At 43.2% G+C, this 20,508-nt stretch overlaps 1 protein-coding gene across 3 annotated transcripts in view; it reads left to right on the plus strand.

Annotated features, from left to right (window-relative positions):
• The first annotated feature begins 4,932 nt into the window (after positions 1-4,932).
• The window catches only part of GXYLT1 (glucoside xylosyltransferase 1), a 131,492-nt gene continuing 115,916 nt past the window's right edge, over positions 4,933-20,508 (plus strand). For 2 of the 3 annotated variants that reach the window (XM_069228849.1, XM_069228851.1), the window contains exon 1: positions 4,951-5,329. In XM_069228849.1, the coding sequence (XP_069084950.1) occupies positions 5,106-5,329 (224 nt within the window). In that variant the 5' untranslated portion in view covers positions 4,951-5,105. Of the gene's footprint in view, positions 5,330-20,508 lie in introns of all 3 variants that reach the window. The other variant, XM_069228850.1, reaches the window with a different exon arrangement.

Below are 20,508 nucleotides of genomic sequence, written 5' to 3' on the forward strand. Positions count from 1 at the left end.
AAGGCAGAGAGAGCATAAGCACTGAGGTTCTGGTTAGCAGAGCCTCAGTGACGTAGTTAGTCACTACACAGGCACACACATTCAGGCCACAAACTATGAGCACTGTGGTACTGGCTAGCAGAATCACAGTGAGACAGGCAAAAACAAACTTACATACATGTGAAAAATAGGGGTAACATGCCAGGCAAGATGGTACTTTCCTACAATAAGTATTAAATTGTAAAATCAGATAAGAGTGACCATGGTCAACAATGCTTGGAGATTGGATGTGATGTTCCCATATTTAATTCTGCACTGACTGCACCAAGGGATGTTACCACAACGAACTACAAAAAACTTCAATGGACTGAAAAAAAAAAAAATAATCAATGGAATCTATTGGAGAATGGTCAATGGCGACAATTGACCAATGTTCTAATGATACATCCAGGGACGCAATATAAACCTGGTCGACGTTCTTGGATAGATTTGCAGCTGGTCTCCTCACAGTTAGATCACAAAAAAGTATCAAAATGAAGTAAAAACAAAAACCATGAATATTAAAGTTTGTGTCCGCAAAATTAAATTAAGAGGCAAACGAAACAGACTCCTAAGATTGTATAAGGCACATCCAACAGACCTATGTGTGAAGGCCGACCTAAAAAATTTAAATAATATTTATCGGAAACAAATATGGAATCATAAACAACAGGAAAATCATGTCTTTTGGGCAAAGGCCTTATTTCTAAGCAAAAAATCTAATGTACAGGGATTTGGGAAAATGATAAATGACTTGAACAAAGCCCCAATGACCATGACCAGCTCCAATATCGCAGAATCCGAATGGACTGAATATTTAATCCACCATTTTGATGAAAAAAAGGGAACTATCAAAAACCTGGACGATATAACAAATGAGTCAAGCCCAAAAGGATCTATAATAAAGCTCCCCACTCACCCAAAAACAATCTGGAATTTTGACATTTACAACGTCGGAAGTTGTAAATTTAACAAAGAACAGTAAAAATGGAGGTGCTCCAGGTCCAAATGGGATCCCAAACGCACTATTCAAAATTAACCCAGCCTTTTGGGGGGGAAAAACTGGCCCTTACTTATAACAACTGTACAGAACTAGGAAGTATTCCAAAATCATGGAGGGGAGCTATAATCCATCCGATATTTAAAGGTGGTAGTAAATCTTATCGCAAAAACTATCGTTTGATTACCTTAATGGATTTAGAGGACAAATATTACGGCGGGCTTTTACTGGAGGAACTTCGCAGGTGGGCAACCGAGAATAGTTATACACAGATACATGGGTTAGAGTTAAGATTGGCGACAGTTCCTTCCTTTCAAGGGAAATTAAGGTAAAACAAGGATGTGTGCTGGCACCGTTTCTTTGAAATCTTTTTCTGTCAGATCTGACTGCGAAACTAAATAAGGTGAACGCCAATACCCCTATGGTTGGAGACATGCCTATCTCCAACTTGTTATACGCCGATGATGTAGTACTTCTGGGTCAAACCAAAGAAGGATTACGTTGGTTCATTGTCAAGTTATCCGAATACGCTGAGCTAAATGGAATGGAAATTAATCAGAAAAAAACAAAGTGTGGAAATAAGTAATACAATCTCAAGATTTAAAAAATGGCACACGTACAGGGGAGTACTGGAACAAGTAAACCAATATAGAGACCTGGGCGTACTGTTTGATGAACGGGGGTCTTTTCTACTTCAGAAGCAGGACTTATATCGGGAGGGAAACACTCTACTGCTTGCTTGTTGCGCCTTGAAGAAGCAGCTTAATGGCCCTAGCTACCGTCCCTTGCTGCAAGTTGTTGCAGCCAAACTATATTTAACATTAGGATACAGTAGTGAAGCACTGTGTGGACAAGATGCTACCATCCTCAACAGAATCACTAGTAAAATATTTAGGTCTCTATTCAAGTTACCAGGGTATACCTCCCAAGCACAAATTAGGCTAGAGTTTGGTCATTTAAACCAGTGCCTACCTAGGCAATCCAGTTATATCAAAATCTGGAAACCCTTAGAGCTAACTAAAGGATATCAGCTTTGCCAAGCACTCTGGAAGGAGATTAGTTCCAATCCTAAAGCCAAGCAAAAAGGGTATTTAGATCAGGCATTAGAAGGCCTGCAATTACCAGATCTATGGGACTCAAATCTCTCCTATAACACGTTCAAAAAAATCTTAAACCGAACAGTGAAGAAAAGATCAGTAATTGTGGAGAAGAGCCTATTAGCTACCAGATCACACTCTTGGATGATAATAAACAAATATAAAACTTCTGAAATATCATCCTTACTTGGAGGCCGGGTGGTCAAAAGTGGATAAGAAGGATCTTTTCATCAGACATCGATTTGGCATTATTCATGGTGATGCCCATCGACCCCCATGGGAACGCTCTGAAATAATTCCTCAGTGAAGGATGTGAGGATACGGACTGGAAGATATAACCCACCTGATCTGTATCTGTAACAGCTTAAGAAATGAACGAAAACTCCTATTAAAGGCAGCATTTAACCAAAAGGGAATGCAGTCCTATAGAAAGCAGTGATTGCTTGCTTTAATCCTTCAGACTGTTTTGAACGCAAAATTTACAAAGTTTTTATGCTTTATATCTAAAAAAACTACAAGTTTAAACTAGTATAAATGTAACATATGTACCTATAGACTTAGAGTCCTAGACTGATTCTAGGGGAAAAAAAAAAAAAAACGTTCCTCACCCACATAAAATTAAATCGGACCTAAAACATACCTTTATAGTCTTTAGGATCTTTTGTATTGTTGGAGTGTAGCTTTTATAATCAAAGTTTAACATGAACTGCTTGCAAAATAATGTAATGAAGCTGCATAGAAAACGCATTAACATGTTTCTAATGTACGCGTTTGAAATGTGCCCACGGGGTGTGGCCACCAATGCACACGACGATTAATGAAATTGACTAATAATGAATTATTAATGTACTAATGTATGATTCTGTTCTAGTATTTAGAGTTATATGTAAAGATTTTGTCAAATTAATCATTAGGCCTTAGTTAGCAAGAGTCTGGGCCTAGCTGCCTGGCCTCATATTAAATGTGTTTTCTAAACGTGCAATGTGCTGTCTTCCTGAAGGACATGAAGCTATACTTTTCCAGAAGATAGAGATGTGTGTAACCGTAGTAAATTCTTTCCCATGAGACCCGACTTGCTCAGAGACATTCTTGCCGAATGCAACAGTGTAATTCGCAACAGGTACAAGGTCGCCCAAACTGGTAATGATAATGGAGCTACTAACTGAAGCCGTGCGTGTAACTTTTCTTACCTGCCATCTCACCTGATGAAGACGTAAATCACAGGAGCCAATAAACTGCATGAGAACTGTCTTAAGTGAAAATTTTGGTGAGGCGATCAACGGATCATTGCATAGAGATAATGGTGAACCAAATACTGACCAATGGGAAATTAGAGACTTGTCTGGCAAATTCAATTTAATGTTTTGTCACAAAGAGACATCAGCCATTAGAGGGACACCCCTGCAGTTACTCTGGCCTTCCGTCTTTACCTTTGCTGCTTTGATTCCTCAAAACCATCTTCACTTTGTCTTGCACGATATCTATTTCTTCTCCTCCCTATGAGGAAAGAACTTTCTGCCCTAGTTTCTGAGACTTTGCTGTTGTACCCTGGCTGATGGACGAAGACTGATTCTGTTTGCTGACCCATTACGGAGGGTAACTATATGATAATGAAATGTAATTGTCTGCTTGTCTTTCCTTTCTAGGTACCAACTGCTTTTGAGAGAGACCATAGTTAGATGTTTTCCAAATTTGCGTTCCTAAATTGTTTTGCATGAAGCCCAACATGCTGATTTGAGGCTAGTTAAGGAGGTCACCGACAATTGGGTGCAAATAGATAAACGACTGGATCTTTGCTTTGTTGAATAATGTATCAATGCTACTCTGCTAAAGTTGATTCATGTTAATGCCGTGTTTTGTCCTGATGTTTATAATCTTTGCTTAAATCTTACTCAAGTTGCCATATTCTGACATTATTGATGTGTTCCTGGTGTTGAGACTAATAAACTTGCTAATAGATTGTAATCAATAAAGAATAAATCTCATAAACGTTACTAAATCGAGTGTGGTTATTCATGACTGAAAGGTCCTATGGTGCTTAAGTTCTTATTAATGCCATTAACAAATTTGGTTGGTTCGTTATTGTGCATATTGATCTAGTGATTGAAATGTGGATAAGTTATCTCGTCTTAAGGTGTCTCCAAGCAGGGTCAAAAGATTCATTAGCCTAAAACAAGTCCCAGAGAAAGTAAAGTACCTAGGGTGGGACGGGTTATCAGTTCAAAGATGTGGACACACAGAAAAAGACGTATTATACAACTAACACTATACAGAAATAAATATACCTATAGAAATAGTGGGGTTACTGCTAGTAATAACTTTTAATAAATTTACTCTTCCATGGAATATGCATTAGGAAAGTCGCGTTTAGGCATGCAGGACTGCACGTCTACACCTGAAAGGTTTTTTAGATTAAAAATGGGAGGCCATGATCTTTTTTAATGCATAAGGGAGAGTATGTATATATTTGCATTTTTTTAAGTGTATGTATGATGTATTTGTTTTAATTAACTACGCATTTAAAAAATGAACTTGAAACTCCTCCCAAAACGCGCATTGTGCCGTTTCCTCAGAATAGGTCGCGAGTCCACTATCATACAACATAGCAACAGATCAATAAATGCGCCGCCCTTTTCGATGTCAAGGTACACAGCAATTCCCGTATAGGCTTGTATTTTACATTTCCACAAACATATTTGTCATCCTGTTTTTTAACGTCAATTAAAAGTCAGCAGCTACATGCACCGGACTCAGTTGGGTAGCAAGAGGTTGTCTCTTGGCACTGCAGCGCTGCAGTTTTGCTGGCTCCGCCCCTTCCCTCTCGCCCGCCTCTGACACCTCCGAGGCCACCCGCCCCCTTCTTGCCCTATGACTTGTTTGGGGTGGTTGCCCGCACGAAGCCCCCAGCAGCGTAACTCCACTCCACGCGGGTGGGATCGGGACCGCTTGGCCGGAGTGCCGCAGCGCCTGTACCTCCCGGGCCGAAGGAGATGCGACGTTATGTGCGACTGGCGCTGCTCTGCTTGCTGGGAGGACTCTGCTCGCTGCTGTACGCCGCGTTCTGCCAGCTCGCGGGCTCCGGGCACACTGCGGCGGCTGGCAGACACCTTCAGCGCGACTGGATGCTGCAAAGGGCTTATGTGGACGGCAGCGCAAAGGGCGTACACGGTGCTTCAGGGTTCGATATTGATCATGGAGAGCATCATCGGAGAAGGTAAATGCCGCCGCAGGAAACAGCCTCTCAGCAGCACGGGTAGCAGACATGTTTAAATATTACGATGCGCATCAGGGCGGGGCGAAGGTGAATGCTGGGAGGCTCCATTTTCAATTCGGGCAAACCTGTCGCTGTCCTATTGGAAAGTGAGTCTCCTAGTAAGTGACGTAGTGCCAGTATCAAAGATGGCAAACGCCTGACCTTAAAGTGACGGAAGGCGGTTAAAAGAGCATTTTAAGTCATGAGCTATAGACCTGTTTGGCGGAGAGTACAGATGGTCACTGTAACAGACTTCTAGAAACCGGAACGATAACGTTCTAACTAGTTGGTAAAAGAAAGTGAGACGACCTTGAACGCTATGCTACTTTTAAAGGAATTTATTGTTTTTTTTGTAGCGCGACCTGCTACACATTAACAAAAATGTTTTTTTTTTAATCGCGATGTTCGTTCATTAACGTATATTTGAAACACTGAAAGAAAAATTAAAGGAATGGTGTATTTTAAGTCAAGATATCGAACTATTTTAAATAGTTATACATTAAGGAGAGTTATGTGAAGCGAATGAATCAAATTTATTCTCAGTCGATCTTCCTTTATGATGCTTTACACCTAGATTTTGAAACCTACGTTTTCGAAGTATCGGAAGTTTCCAGCTTTCCACTTGCATGTGTTTGCTGGAGCACACTTACAACAATGTGAGGGAGCTCTGCACAACCACAAACATGAGAAGGGTCTGGCCAGCATCTGGCTCTGAAGCAGATGCTGAGTTTTTTTTTGTTGCTCTACCTATCTCAGTTCTAGCATGTATGTGTAACTTCGTTTATGCCTTCTTTTTCTCCCTAAAGAGTGAAATGGTTAGTAAGATGTTGGTATTTATCTGGCGCATACAACTCTTAACAAAGCGTAGGAGCGGTTTATGGACGAGTTAAAAGCTACTCTGTAGGACCCCAAATATTATTGATTTAGGCAAGTAAAAGACTTGTAGTGTAATATGCTGTTTCCAATATATTGCATTCAATCTGTACTCATCTAATTCAGATTACTGTAGAATTGCGCAGGAGTCGTGTGTGTTGATAATTTCATGTATTTTCGTTAACTGAATGCTTAGCAGTATTAGTAACATTGTCATGCATAATAATTGTAGTTCATGTATATTCTAGCAGGACATCATGTTCAGCTGGCATGCAGGGTGTAAAATTATGCAACATTGGTTTCAGTTTCTTAGATGGTTTTGAACATTATTGTTTTAGCATAGTAGTAGATTCCGGCTGGTGAAGTGATACCCTTTTCAGGTTTGGGTTTTGACACTATCGCTGTCAAACGGACCTGTTGCTCATAATCTACACTGAGTAGGCTTTGGATCGCATCTTTTTATGAACAACCTCATTCAGCCTCAATTTGAGTGCTTGCATTGAATTGATTGCAGTACTACTTTACAACTGTAACTCTGCTGGCTCCCCCCTGTGTGTTTCCGGGCTAATGCGTTAGCACATGAATCCTAGACCTATTGGCTTTGACAGTGTTTGCTGTTATTTCCTTGTGCCTTTTGTATTAGTGGATCCAGGTTCATGGGGTCTGTTATTGTTAATCTTGTTGATAATGAGGCTCTTGCAGTCTCACCAGTCTTGTAAATGTGATGTTGGAGGGATGTCATTTGAAGTCACTTGTAAGTATTTTGCTTGTATAAAATAGGAACCTGTGATTCCTAGTTTGATGGTCTGCCATATTGGGGGAAAAAACACTTCTTCATTCTAAGTGATTATCAATGCTTGTGTCCTTGATGGAAGCAGACTGTTTATTTCAGCGGCTTGGATTGAAAAGGATGTCCCATGCATTGATTTCTTCTTGTAGGATAGCATAATTAATTGGGGGAGGGGGGGGGGATTAATCTGTAACAGAGCCCTGTACTGAGAGTTTCTCATAACATCTATTTGTAGGAAAACTGGTCCCTTTCCCTTTATTGCTTTATGTGTAATTAAGAGTATTTACAAGTAGATCTTGTAGCAAAAGGAAACCAAACCACATGCATTCTTTACAGAGCAGATGTTGTCTTTTAGGTTTATGTGTAGGAAGGCTCTCTCTGCTGCTGTCTGGATCATTTGGGGCCATTTCATATGTGAATTGATATGCAAATCTGTTTTGATGCGATTGCTTACAGGCAGCTTTCAGTGGTATATTTGTGAAAGACCTCTTATGGATCATACCATAAAGTCAGGTTTGTGCTAGCTCCTTGCTTACCATTAGTTGGCTTTCTTGATTCTCTCATTGCTTGGTCTTATTTGATGACTTTCCTTCCTCTTCATCTGCTTGGCCTTCCTCTGGAGCACAGTGTCTTTACCATGATTAGATGACTTGTAGCCTTCCACTGCTCACATTCACAGAACTACTTTTTAGGTCTAGGTTAGCCCAGACCTTTTGATTTTACTAAAATTATTTGTATAATATATTTACTTAGAGGGGCTTTCCACTGCTCTCTTCCTCCATTGGTCAGTTACTGTGTCAGTCACACTTTTCTTCCACTCTCTTCTGATAAAGCCCACTTCACCCATTGGTTAATGTCCCTGTGAGTGATGACATTCTGTCCTACCCTTCCCCGTCTGCTCTATATCTTACAAAATACTCCCTGCAAAGTACCTACAGATCGGTAAGGTTGATCAGGAAATCCGCCAGCTTTTATGGAATGAGGGTAGCTCAAGAATAGCGCTCTGCAAACTTCAGAGAGGGGTGTATGAAGGAGGGCTGGCAGTCCCCAACGTGCGTAAATACTGCTGGGCGGCCTGGCTGATAGTCGTAAACGATTGGGTATTCGCGGACCATACAGAAACTCATGGGTTGTCAGGGATACATATCTACCCCTGCTATACAGAAGGGGTCGAGAGAGAGCCCTACCGACTCACATGCAGTCAGTGGCACGAAAATAGAGAGAGACCCCCAGGTTTCTTGGATAGGAGGGCGAGTTGATGGATATGAGTCCACTATGGGACAGTGATCTATTAAAGGAAGCTGGAGACTTAAAGGGTTTGAAAAGTGGGAACTGAGTGGCATTGAATGGTTGGGGAACGTCTGGAGGGGCTCAGCATTCATTACCTTCGAAGAACTGCGAAAACAATATGAGATGGGGGATAGGGAACACTCTCGGCTCCTCCAGCTGGGGCATGCAGTGAGGCGATTTATTCTGGAAGGGGAACAAATGCCCTGGGGCAGCATCCCTGGAGGACTGCCTCCTTCCGGATACCATGCCAGACAAAGCTGTTTCAATAGCATATAGGAAACTGATGAATAATTTTGACCCCCTTAGGGGGTAACAGGAGGCATGAGCGGGATACCTTGGTCTAATTGAAGATGAGGATTGGGTCGAGGTGGTGCAGAGTTCCTGAGAGGTGGCCATAAGATCCAGGTTCCATTTGATGCAGTTGAGGATATTATGTAGGTCGTATTATTCTAGAACACTTATGCACAGACTGGGTAGGTGTGAATCTGAATTGTGTGCCTGGGGCTGTGGCCTGGTGGGATCTTTCTTCCACATGCATTAGGACTGCCCGATTGTCCAACAGTATTGTGGACCTGTAACACGAATAATGGCCCGGGTGACTGATCTCTATGTCCTGAGAAGACACAGTGGCACCCCCTGCAGATAACAGGATAGGAGGTGTGGCCTAAACATCAGAAATCATGGTTGGTGTTGGAGGCGGAAGTAGCAAAACGGAACATAGCAAGGGCCTTGGGAGCAGATAGACCCTCCAAGGGTGGAGGACTGGGAAGCCGACCTGAACTTGTGCTGGCGGGCAGAACATGGTATACCACAGTCGGGGCTGTCCTAAAAAATGGGAGAAGATATGGAAGTACTGGCGAGAGTACAGAAGATGAAGCCTTGGAATGTGTGTGGTTTGTTTGTTGGGTGTTGGAAGGGGCATGTTGAGTTCTATACTACCACTTAATCTGTTTTATCACATATATGTAAATGGTGTTTTTCATGATGCAGACTGTAAGGAAATGCCTCCTTGGCATGGTTACCCCCTGACTTTTTGCCTTTGCTGATGCTATGTTTTGATTTGAAAGTGTGCTGAGGCCTGCTAACCAGGCCCCAGCACCAGTGTTCTTTCCCTAACCTGTACTTTTGTTTTCACAATTGGCACACCCTGGCATCCAGGTAAGTCCCTTGTAACTGGTACCCCTGGTACCAAGGGCCCTGATGCCAGGGAAGGTCTCTAAGGGCTGCAGCATATCTTATGCCACCCTGGGGACCCCTCACTCAGCACAGACACACTGCTTGCCAGCTTGTGTGTGCTGGTGAGGACAAAATGAGTAAGTCAACATGGCACTCCCCTCAGGGTGCCATGCCAACCTCACACTGCCTATGCAGTATAGATAAGTCACCCCTCTAGCAGGCCTTACAGCCCTAAGGCAGGGTGCACTATACCATAGGTGAGGGCACCAGTGCATGAGCACTGTGCCCCTACAGTGTCTAAGCAAAACCTTAGACATTGTAAGTGCAGGGTAGCCATAAGAGTATATGGTCTGGGAGTCTGTCAAACACGGACTCCACAGCACCATAATGGCTACACTGAAAACTGGGAAGTTTGGTATCAAACTTCTCAGCACAATAAAAGCACACTGATGCCAGTGTATATTTTCATGTAAAATACACCCCAGAGGGCACCTTAGAGGTGCCCCCTGAAACCTTAACCAACTACCTGTGTAGGCTGACTGGTTTTAGCAGCCTGCCACACTCAAGACATGTTGCTGGCCACATGGGGAGAGTGCCTTTGTCACTCTGTGGCTAGTAACAAAGCCTGTACTGGGTGGAGGTGCTTCACACCTCCCCCTGCAGGAACTGTAACACCTGGCGGTGAGCCTCAAAGGCTCACCTCCTTTGTTACAGCACCACAGGGCACTCCAGCTAGTGGAGTTGCCCGCCTCCTCCGGCCACGGCCCCACTTTTGGTGGCAAGGCCGGAGGAAATAATGAGAATAACAAGGAGGAGTCACTGGCCAGTCAGGACAGCCCCTAAGGTGTCCTAAGCTGAGGTGACTCTAACTTTTAGAAATCCTCCATCTCGCAGATGGAGGATTCCCCCAATAGGGATAGGAATGTGACCCCCTCCCCTTGGGAGGAGGCACAAAGAGGGTGTACCCACCCTCAGGGCTAGTAGCCATTGGCTACTAACCCCCCAGACCTAAACACGCCCTTAAATTTAGTATTTAAGGGCTCCCCTGAACCTAGGGACGCAGATTCCTGCAACCTAAGAAGAAGAGGACTGCTGAGCTGAAAAACCCTGCAGAGAAGAAGGAGACACCAACTGCTTTGGCCCCAGCTCTACCGGCCTGTCTCCCCCCTTCGGAAGAAAACTGCTCCAGCAACGCTTTCCCCAGGACCAGCGACCTCTGAATCCTCAGAGGACTGCCCTGCTCTAGAAGGACCAAGAAACTCCAGAGAACAGCGGCCCTGTTCACCCAAGACTGCAACTTTGTTTCCAAAGGAGCAACTTTAAAACAACTGCGTTTCCCGCCAGAAGCGTGAGACTTACAACTCTGCACACGACGCCCCCGGCTCGACTTGTGGAGAAACAACACTTCAGGGAGGACTCCCCGGCGACTCCGAGACTGTGAGTAACCAAAGTTGTCCCCCCTGAGCCCCCACAGCGACGCCTGCAGAGGGAATCCCGAGGCTCCCCCTGACCGCGACTGCCTCACTCTCAGATCCCGACGCCTGGAAAAGACCCTGCACCCGCAGCCCCCAGGACCTGAAGGATCAGAACTCCTGTGCAGGAGTGACCCCCAGGAGGCCCTCTCCCTTGCCCAGGTGGTGGCTACCCCGAGGAGCCCCCCCTTGCCTGCCTGCATCGCTGAAGAGACCCCTTGGTCTCCCATTGATTCCAATTGAAAACCTGACGTGTGTTTGCACACTGCACCCGGCCGCCCCCGTGCTGCTGAGGGTGTACTTTCTGTGCTAACTTGTGTCCCCCCCGATGCCCTACAAAACTCCCCTGGTCTGCCCTCCGAAGACGCGGGTACTTACCTGCTGGCAGACTGGAACCCGGGCACCCCCTTCTCCATTGAAGCCCATGCGTTTTGGGCACCACTTTGAACTCTGCACCTGACCGGCCCTGAGCTGCTGGTGTGGTAACTTTGGGGTTGCTCTGAACCCCCAACGGTGGGCTACCTTGGACCCAAACTTGAACCCCGTAGGTGGTTTACTTACCTGCAAGAACTAACAATTACTTACCTCCCCTAGGAACTGTGAAAATTGCACTGTCTAGTTTTAAAATAGCTATATGTGTTTTATTTGAAAAGTATATATGCTATTGTGATTATTCAAAGTTCCTAAAGTACTTACCTGCAATACCTTTCATGCAAAGTATTACATGTAGAATTTGAACCCGTGGTTCTTAAAATAAACTAAGAAAATATATTTTTCTATACAAAAACCTATTGGCCTGGAATTGTCTCTGAGTGTGTGTTCCTCATTTATTGCCTCTGTGTATGTACAACAAATGCTTAACACTACTCCTTTGATAAGCCTACTGCTCGACCACACTACCACAAAATAGAGCATTAGTATTATCTCTTTTTGCCACTATCTTACCTCTAAGGGGAACCCTTGGACTCTGTGCATACTATTCCTTACTTTGAAATAGTGCATACAGAGCCAACTTCCTACACAGACTCCTACGTGTGTACTATAAACTATTATTGTGCAGTGTCTATTCTACAATTGATTTACCATGAGCACATGCTGTATACTGAGCAACTGTTTAATAAAATAGCTTCCAAAAAAAAGACATTCTGTCCTTTCACAAGAAGCACATCATCCGTTGATCAACAACTTTGAGGCAGTCACTCTGATTTGAAACTTCAAGGTCATTAGTTTCTCGCAGTCTAAGCATTATCTGGGTATAATAAGCATAGGTATAGCATGCAGAGTGAAAAGGTTTAATATGCTCTGGGAGTGGGCTGATGTAAATGTTGAAAAGTAGTGGAGAGATGATTGACTTGTGGTACTCCTGCCTTGATAGCAGATGGTGTAGAGGCGAACAGTGGTGCTCTGTCCCTAAGGTGGGAGAAGGTCAAGTTAAGAATGCTTAATTCAGCGCCAGTTTCTTTGAGTCTTTTTTAGCAGTGTTCCTCATCTTGAGCCAAGACTTTAAAAAAGAGATATTAGCCATTCTTCCGTGCCTATGTTTCTTGCTAAGTTCTGTCTATATTTTTGATAGCCTCAATCCGTCCGCAATGAAGTTGATTTCTCAGTTTTCTAATCTGTCAGGTTCTGACTCTTCAGGGTACATATCCCACTATATGTGTTGTTAATGTTCATAATGTGTTAGGTCTCATTGTGGTGACTCGTTCTGTAGGTAATCTACCAATGTTTTTCAGATTAGCACTGAATCTGTCTCTTTTGTCTCTGATTGTAGGTGAGCATGTCAATTGCTATTACTGTCCATATTATTCTAGACCACTCATTCAGCGATGGGTTGAGGAACAGTTTTTGCATATGGTCGCTCTTTCCAGTTCACAGCAAATAATGTATTATTGTCCAACATCCGGCCATTTTTTGTCAAAGTTTTAAGTTGGGCGGACACAGAACATCTTAGTTCCAGAATCTGATATTTCAGTGCCTTTTTATGTAAGTGAATAACGTAGCTGCGGTTTAGCTAAGACTCCACCATACATGGATTTCACCCTCCTCTCTTCTCAACATTTCCCACCTGTATTGGAGTTCATCGTTTTCAATTTTCTGGGAATCATGTTCCAGTTGCACATTAATTTATATTTTGTTTCTCAAATTTGTACACTTTATATAGTTTAAGGGGTGCTCTGCCAAAGTTTCTGCCACTCTTCCTCTATTAGTTTGTTGCTCCCTGTGAGTTCACTAATGACCATCCTGATAAGGTTTTGGTCCTCCTCGTACATCATTGATGTTAGACATGAGACCATTTTAGTTTCATACATATAGTAAAATTATTTTGCAATGCTGTTAACTCTCACAGATCTGCTCCCCTTTTGGTTCCCTGAGTTTTCCTGAGGTTTGAGGTAAAAGTGCAGGACCTGCTTCTTGATGAGTGTGTGACTACAGAAGAGGCCCCCTCCTATGTGAGCAGTCGGTCAGGAGCCCCTAGAATGTAGGATGCATTTTTCTTGACAGATCTCAAAGGTAAGGCTTATTCATACCTTCCTGTACATACGAAGACGTAGAATGGACTCCGATGAAGGCCTGAGAGCCAATCTTGGCTAGTAGCGAGGCCGAAACATTTTGGAATCACTCGTTTTAGAAAAATATAAATGAGATATTATTTCTGCATGAACTTTTAACTGTGCGCTGGGCACCCTCAAAGTAAAGGAAACACCTTTTGATTATAAACATAGGTAGTTTCAAAGTCATTCTGGTTCCCACAAATGCCCATCACCATTTATTTTTATCTCTCTCCAAGGTCGACACTACCAAGGTGGTAATATCTTACCATGATGGGAGGGACTAGCTGATGATGAAGCACGCAAGGACAATATATGTGAGGCCTTTTCGTCCAAAATCTTTGATTTGTTCCCTTTGGACAGTGATGCTTTCCAACTAGGTTAAGTGCAGCTCCTACCCTGAAATAGGCACAATTAGGCTTGAAATGTTGCATGGAAACTATAGTGTCCTCCTAGAGCCCTTAGACATGGGCAGATTTTACACTTCCCTTCTTGCGCAAGGTTGTTGAATGTCCAAATGTTCAACACAGAAAGAGAAACAAAAAAGATAGAGCCTGCATCCCTTTCTGTAATCATTGCACCTTATAACAAGCACTAACGACGAAACCCTCCACCCCACTCAAATGGGGTTTAGACCACAGCATAACATGGAAACATCTTTGCTGGCTGTGGTTGAGGAACTCAGATCTTTGCAGGATAAAGGAGGTTCGGCAGCCATTATCTTATATTAGATCTGAGCGTGGCTTTCAACACAGTAGATCATGCATTCTCATCCACAGGATATCAAAAGTGGGTGTTGGAGGCCGTGCCTTGAATTGACTTTTGTCTTTTTTGAAGGATAAAACATTACAGGTATCCCCACAATCTTCACTTGAGCTGTGGTGTGCCACAGGGGTCTTCCCTGAGCCCCACTCTTTTTAGCCTCTATATGTACTCCCTGGCAAAAATTGTATGCTCTCTGGGTTGCCACTGCTCTCTTACGCCGATGACAACCAGTTGGTGATAACTATTTCTCCTGATCCTAGCTGTAATCACCTCAAGTCTGTCCCCCTGTCCTCAGGATGTGGCCAGATGGATGGCTAACTTCAAATTAAAGCTTAATGAAGACAAGACTGTGGTTATGTTATTGGGCAATAACTTCAGTAAGAAAGTCCCAACTGTACCTGAGTGTCCGGAGAGACTTCCCGTTTCTAAAGTGGTGATAGAGAGCCTTGAAATGTGGTTCGATTCCAGTCTTTCCATGGTAAACCAAATCTGCAGCTAACTGGTTTAGTGTCCTGAAACTGCTAAGATAGGTTTTAAATCTTCTCCCTTCCCTAGCTAGGAGGCTAATTGTCCAGGTTCTCATTGTCTCCTCCCTTGGTTATGGTAATGCCCTATACCTTGGTTCTCCTCAATATGTGACAAAACGGTTACAGACTATACGGAATGCTGCTGAACAGCATCTCAGGAATCTCCCTAGACATCAGTCCACATAAAAGGCATTGAAGGATCTTCACTGGATTCTTGTGGCACAGTTGGTTCAATTTAAAGCTTTATGCATCTTGCAAAGACCATTCCATAAGAAAGGTCCTGTTTTGCTGTAATCGCTAGCTACATTCCTGTAAGGTCACTCAGCTCTTCCTCAGCTCATCTGTTACAGGTTCCCAAGTTTAGCAGATCTCATTGAGGCGGCTATTCATTTTCCCATCTGGCCCCCAAACTTTGGAACACCTTTCCATTCGAACTACACCAGACGTCTAACAATCTTACCTTTCGTAAGGCCTTGAAAACGTGGCTTTACAGCAGTTAGTTCCTGCTTATGAGTTGACAGTAATAATGACTGTTCCAGTGATGGGAGGCCTTCGGGTAGCTATGCTGTATCCATGATGAATAGAATACAACACATTTTGTCCTGTACGTGTTGTTACTGGTAAAGGTTTGGAGGAGCCAAAAGGCCAGGTACATGGCTGAATGAAATAAGCTAAGAGACACCGAGCATAAATGAAATCGGTATATTTCTCAAGCCTTCTGAAATTAAAGCAAATAAAAGTGAGCCAAGTGTTAAAAAAACTACAGTGAGAACAGAAACGGCTGAGATATGTACTGTTTCCTAGCTTCACAATAGCCATGGCATGATAAATGTGTCTACTAAGTGTTTCTTACATCAAATGTATTTTCAATAGACATTTATACTCAAATATCCATTTACATAGCACCTCATAAAAAGATTTTTTTCTTTGGTGGTTAATAATAGGCGCTAAGTCCTGTGGAACTCAGTCGTACTCATTTTGTTGCCCTAAGAAAAATGTATCATTGCAGGGATTTAAAGTGTGCATTGCATGCAGTTATTCACAGTAGGCGCCCTGACCTTGGATCTGTCTCCCTACCTCATACAGTTAGTCAGCAGACATGCCGCTAACATAGCCAGGTAAATTAATGTTCCTTCTGGGGAAATCGTTGTGCACATTGTAGGTCAGAAGTTCACATCGCATTGAGACTGACTCGGCTTTTCATCTTTTTAAGGTTGATTTTAAAAAAAATTGTACTGCTGATTTGGATAACAACTCATATTATTGTGTTGTGTAACAATAGTGCAAGAGTTTTAACCTCTTTAGTGTGGGCGTTGGCCACTGGCCGACGCCTGCACTACTTCCCTGGTGTGGGTCACGACCAGTGGCTAACACCAGGGAGGGGGTTGAAAAATCCTCTGGTGCATTGCACCGGAGTATTTTTTTTAAATGAAATTACACGTTGGGAGACACGGAAGAGCTTCTGTCTCCCCTTGTCCCACCACCCGCTCCTTTGTGACATCAGTGCGCCACAATGTGCGCTGACGTCACAGTCTGTTTTCCCCACCAGAGCAGGAAGTGGAGGTAAAGCTGCTTCCTGCTCTGGTGGGGACAACTGACCCAAACGGGCCTCCCACCGTTCAGGCAGCCCTCATTTGAAAGGGGAAATCCAGGGCCAGGAAACCCCACTAGACACCAGGGAATTCACTTGGGAGGGTTGCCCTCCTCTGAAAACGGGCCGGCCACCTCCCTCCCAGTAGCATATTTTTAAAAAAAATGTACGGTTACCGCTGGAGGGGTGCTATTGCGCCCCCACCCCCTTTTGGGGTTACAAAAAAATAAAAAATAATAATAAATATATATATATATATATATATATATATATATATATATATATATAGTTTTTGTATTTTTTTTGTACATGAAATTGACAGGGGTCGCTGGTGAGCAGGGTTAATCTCCTGTGGGGACAATTAAAAAAAAAATTGTTGTATGGTTTCCCTGGGGTCTGCGATCAGCCTCCAGAAAAAACACCCCCACATATAAAAGTGATCTCTTTACATATAGATACATATATACATATATATTCGCCACCAGTTCCCTTGCAGTTGCAGCTTGCGTCTTCAAAGCAATACACATACTTCAAGTGACACGTTTCAGCTGTAGCTTTTAGGCAGCAACAAAAAAGTGTTTACTTTTCCGAAATGTTTAGCTGCCCGGGATCCAGCACTGGTTTCACACCCATTTCTGTCTCTAACTGGAAGGAGGTTAAACGCAAAAAAAATAATAATTGGTTATGTCCCAGTAAAATGCCAAAATGTTGTTGAAAAGTGTGGTTTTCTGATTCAAGCCTGCCTGTTCCTGAAAGCTGGGAAGATGGCGATTTTAGCACTGCAAAGCCTTTGTTGATGCCCTTTTCAGGGGAAAAAACACATGCTTTCTTCTGCAGCCCTTTTTCCCAATTTTTCTAAAAAAAAAACGAAATTTGAGCTGTATTTTGGGTAATTTCTTGGTATCCTCCAGGGGAACCCACAAACTCTGGGTTCCTTTAGAATCCCTAGGATGTTGGTAAAAAGGACACACATTTGGCGTGGATAGCTTATGTGGACAAAAAGTTATGAAGGCCAAAGGCAGATAGCCAAAAAAGGGCTCAGCACTGAAGGGTGAAATGGCCCAGCAGCTAAGGGGTTAATGAGTGTCATATAAAAATGTACAAATGTATAGGTACCTGTATATCTAAAATAGAAGTTGGGGAGAGGTTTGTGCCACTTTTTCATATGTATTTGGGTTGATTGTTGAAGTCCAGACAGTGCTATAAACAAAGGTGATAACTCTAGTTACAGGCGGTCCCTGACTCTGCCAACTTCTAGACTTGGGCTTGGAGGAGGGGCCACATTGTTGGGATGTTGGGCGAACAGAACCCAGCCTTCCAGTTACCTTTTTTCTTCGTAATTCTCTTACCAGTGATAGATGGTACACATCTGAGCGGTGGCTGATGTGGTTTAGGAGGGAGGTAAATGCTTTCCTTCTGTTAAAAAAAATACATGTAAAATGTGGACTAGACATTTTGTTGAAGGCTTGTCAAAATAGCATCATCCATCACATTGTCAAAGCTGAGTTACTTTAGGCAGTACATCTTCATGAAACCATTTCTTGCTCGGCTAACCACTTTAACTAGCACCTCATCTTTATGCATGCACATTTCTCTGTTTTATTTGCCTTTACATATACATTTTTTTTTTTTTTTTTAATTATTAACTTTTATTATCGACCGGTAAATAATACACTGTATTCATGAACAGTATTTCGAGTAATCACAATAATTCGTGTTCAACTCCATCTACAATATACAATATCTATCAGCTGTCCTACTTTCACCTCCCCAATGTCTCTGGGTTCATTTAAAAGCATGAAAATTGTGGATTATGTCAATGTGTCCAATTAACAGTATTTGTATGTATAAAAAAGATAGGTGACAGAGGTAGAGGAGCACTCCAAATTAGCAAGCAAATTTTAAACCGGGATGGTATAGATGCCGGTGTTCTGACATTATTATACCCGTTTAACTGAGGATATGCTACTAACAAATGCACTAGCTAAGAACTACGGTGGCTCTTAAACGATTCTTGAAACAGACATCTGTTCCTTACTATTCGACTTGTCTCCATCCTCGTCAAGGCATGATTATCGGTCACATATGTTCTCTTTGTCCTTGGCTGTACAGGGGAGTGTAGGAGATGTGTTTTTCAGGAATCCACACACTGTGGAGTTCTGCCTCATGTCTACTGCAGTCAAAAAAGGTGGTGGCTGTATGGTATTCAGAAGGGAGTGGGGCATAACAAGTTATTGGGATGTTTCGGAAAAACTCCTAGGTTGCCTCAGATTTGTCCAACTGATTACCCTCCACAGCCTGATAATTCCACCGTTGGCAGTGACAAACCTTCTAATTCTGTGTTGTGTGATCTCAGGATAATCCGTGCAGCCATGCAGAACAGCTGCGCGTCTTGTAAAATGTCCTGAGGCCCTTAGGGATTGCCTCACTGTGTCCATATCCCCTCACCAAAAATAACAACAGAACATTTTCAAAACAAGTGTACAGTATCGCTATCTGATGAATTACATCTCCAATGTGTAGCTCCCTCCAATACGATTGTATCTTTGAGCTGTTTGGGAGACCAGTGCCACTTATGGAGAATCCAAAGTAGTTTAGCTTCAGGTGGGCCACTCAGAGAGGCTTGTCTTGAGCCGAGCCACATGCTCCAAAAAAGCATCCACACCTGTGACATCTCGCGCATGCCAGAATACAGTCCTGGCACTACTTTTCTGTTATTCTCTGAGGAATCCTAGATAAACAAAATACTCAACTGTAGTAGTATTCGCCCCCCCCGCACAAATGTATTCTGAAGCGCAAATTCTTGTAAACTCATAATCCTTGGTGCAGCTCATCAAAGTACTTTGGTGGCGATTTAGCCCACCAACAGAACCCCATCCAAATTACTCGAAATACGACACACTGCACCAGCAAGACAGGGCCTCTTTTTCTCCAATTAAATCATTTGGGGCCAGATGTAGCAAGATATGATTTTGCGACTCTGAAATTGCGAGCCGGTGCGACTCTCAAATTCCAAGTCGCAAAATCATATGCAGAATGGTGTCTTAGACACCTTCTGCGAATCGCAAGGGGGTCGCAAAGACCCACCTCATTAATATTAATTAGGTGGGTCGCAATTTGCGCCCCCCTTGCGATTCCCTGCACTCACAGGGATGGTGGCCTGCTGGAGACAGCAGACCTCCATGTCTGTGACTGCTTTTTTAATAAAGCAGTTTTTTTTGTATTGCAGCCCGTTTTCCTTAAAGGAAAACGAGTTGCAATACAAAAGAAAAAATGAAACCATTTGGTTTCGTTTTTTCAGAGCAGGCAGTGGTCCATTGGACCACTGCCTGCTCTGAAAAAATATTTTTGGCGACATTCACAAAGGGGAAGGGGTCCCATGGGGACCCCTTCCCTTTTGCAAATGAGTTAGCACCCACTTGACATGGGTGCTAACTGTGAATTGCTTTGCGACCGCGTTCGCGGTCACAAAGCAATTCTGCATCGCGGTGCGAATTGCAAATAGGAAGGGAACACCTCTTCCTATTTGCGAGTCGCATTCCCATTTTGCGAGTCGGAACCGACTCGCAAAATGGGATTGTGCATCGCGATGTGCGTTTTTCATAGCGCAAACTGCGAAAATCTCAGTTTGCGCCATGCAAAACGCTTCGTACATCTGGCCCTTGGTTCTGCGCCCTGAAATTCAGTAGAGACATAAACAACCACCCCTCCCTTTTGACTTCTTCAGCATAATAACTGCTATAATTTTCTGCATCTGAAACAAAATATACATATGGATTTGGTATCAAAAGATTTCAGTTTTGTGAGCAGGAGAGTGATTGTAGTGTCCCTCTTTATAGGCAGTGGCAGCCGAAAATTAAGGTCGGCAGAGAAAGTGCACCCAAAAAGTGAGTCTTGTGCTTCAGGTATACTAGGGGACTAGTGGATAGTCTAGAGAGTTTTAGTATTTAGTTGCATTGTTGAGGACCGACGGGACCCTCCATTAGTACAGTTTCTTCTCAGGATTCTGTTTGGTACTGGTAAAGGACAGCAAGAAGAGGTTTTTATTACATCCCAAGCTGTTTTGAGGAAAGAAATTGGGCCAGTTATAAGCTGTTAGAGGGAAGA

The sequence above is a fragment of the Pleurodeles waltl genome, chromosome 4_1 (assembly GCF_031143425.1).
Source record: "Pleurodeles waltl isolate 20211129_DDA chromosome 4_1, aPleWal1.hap1.20221129, whole genome shotgun sequence".
Classification (NCBI taxonomy): Eukaryota; Metazoa; Chordata; class Amphibia; order Caudata; family Salamandridae; genus Pleurodeles; species Pleurodeles waltl.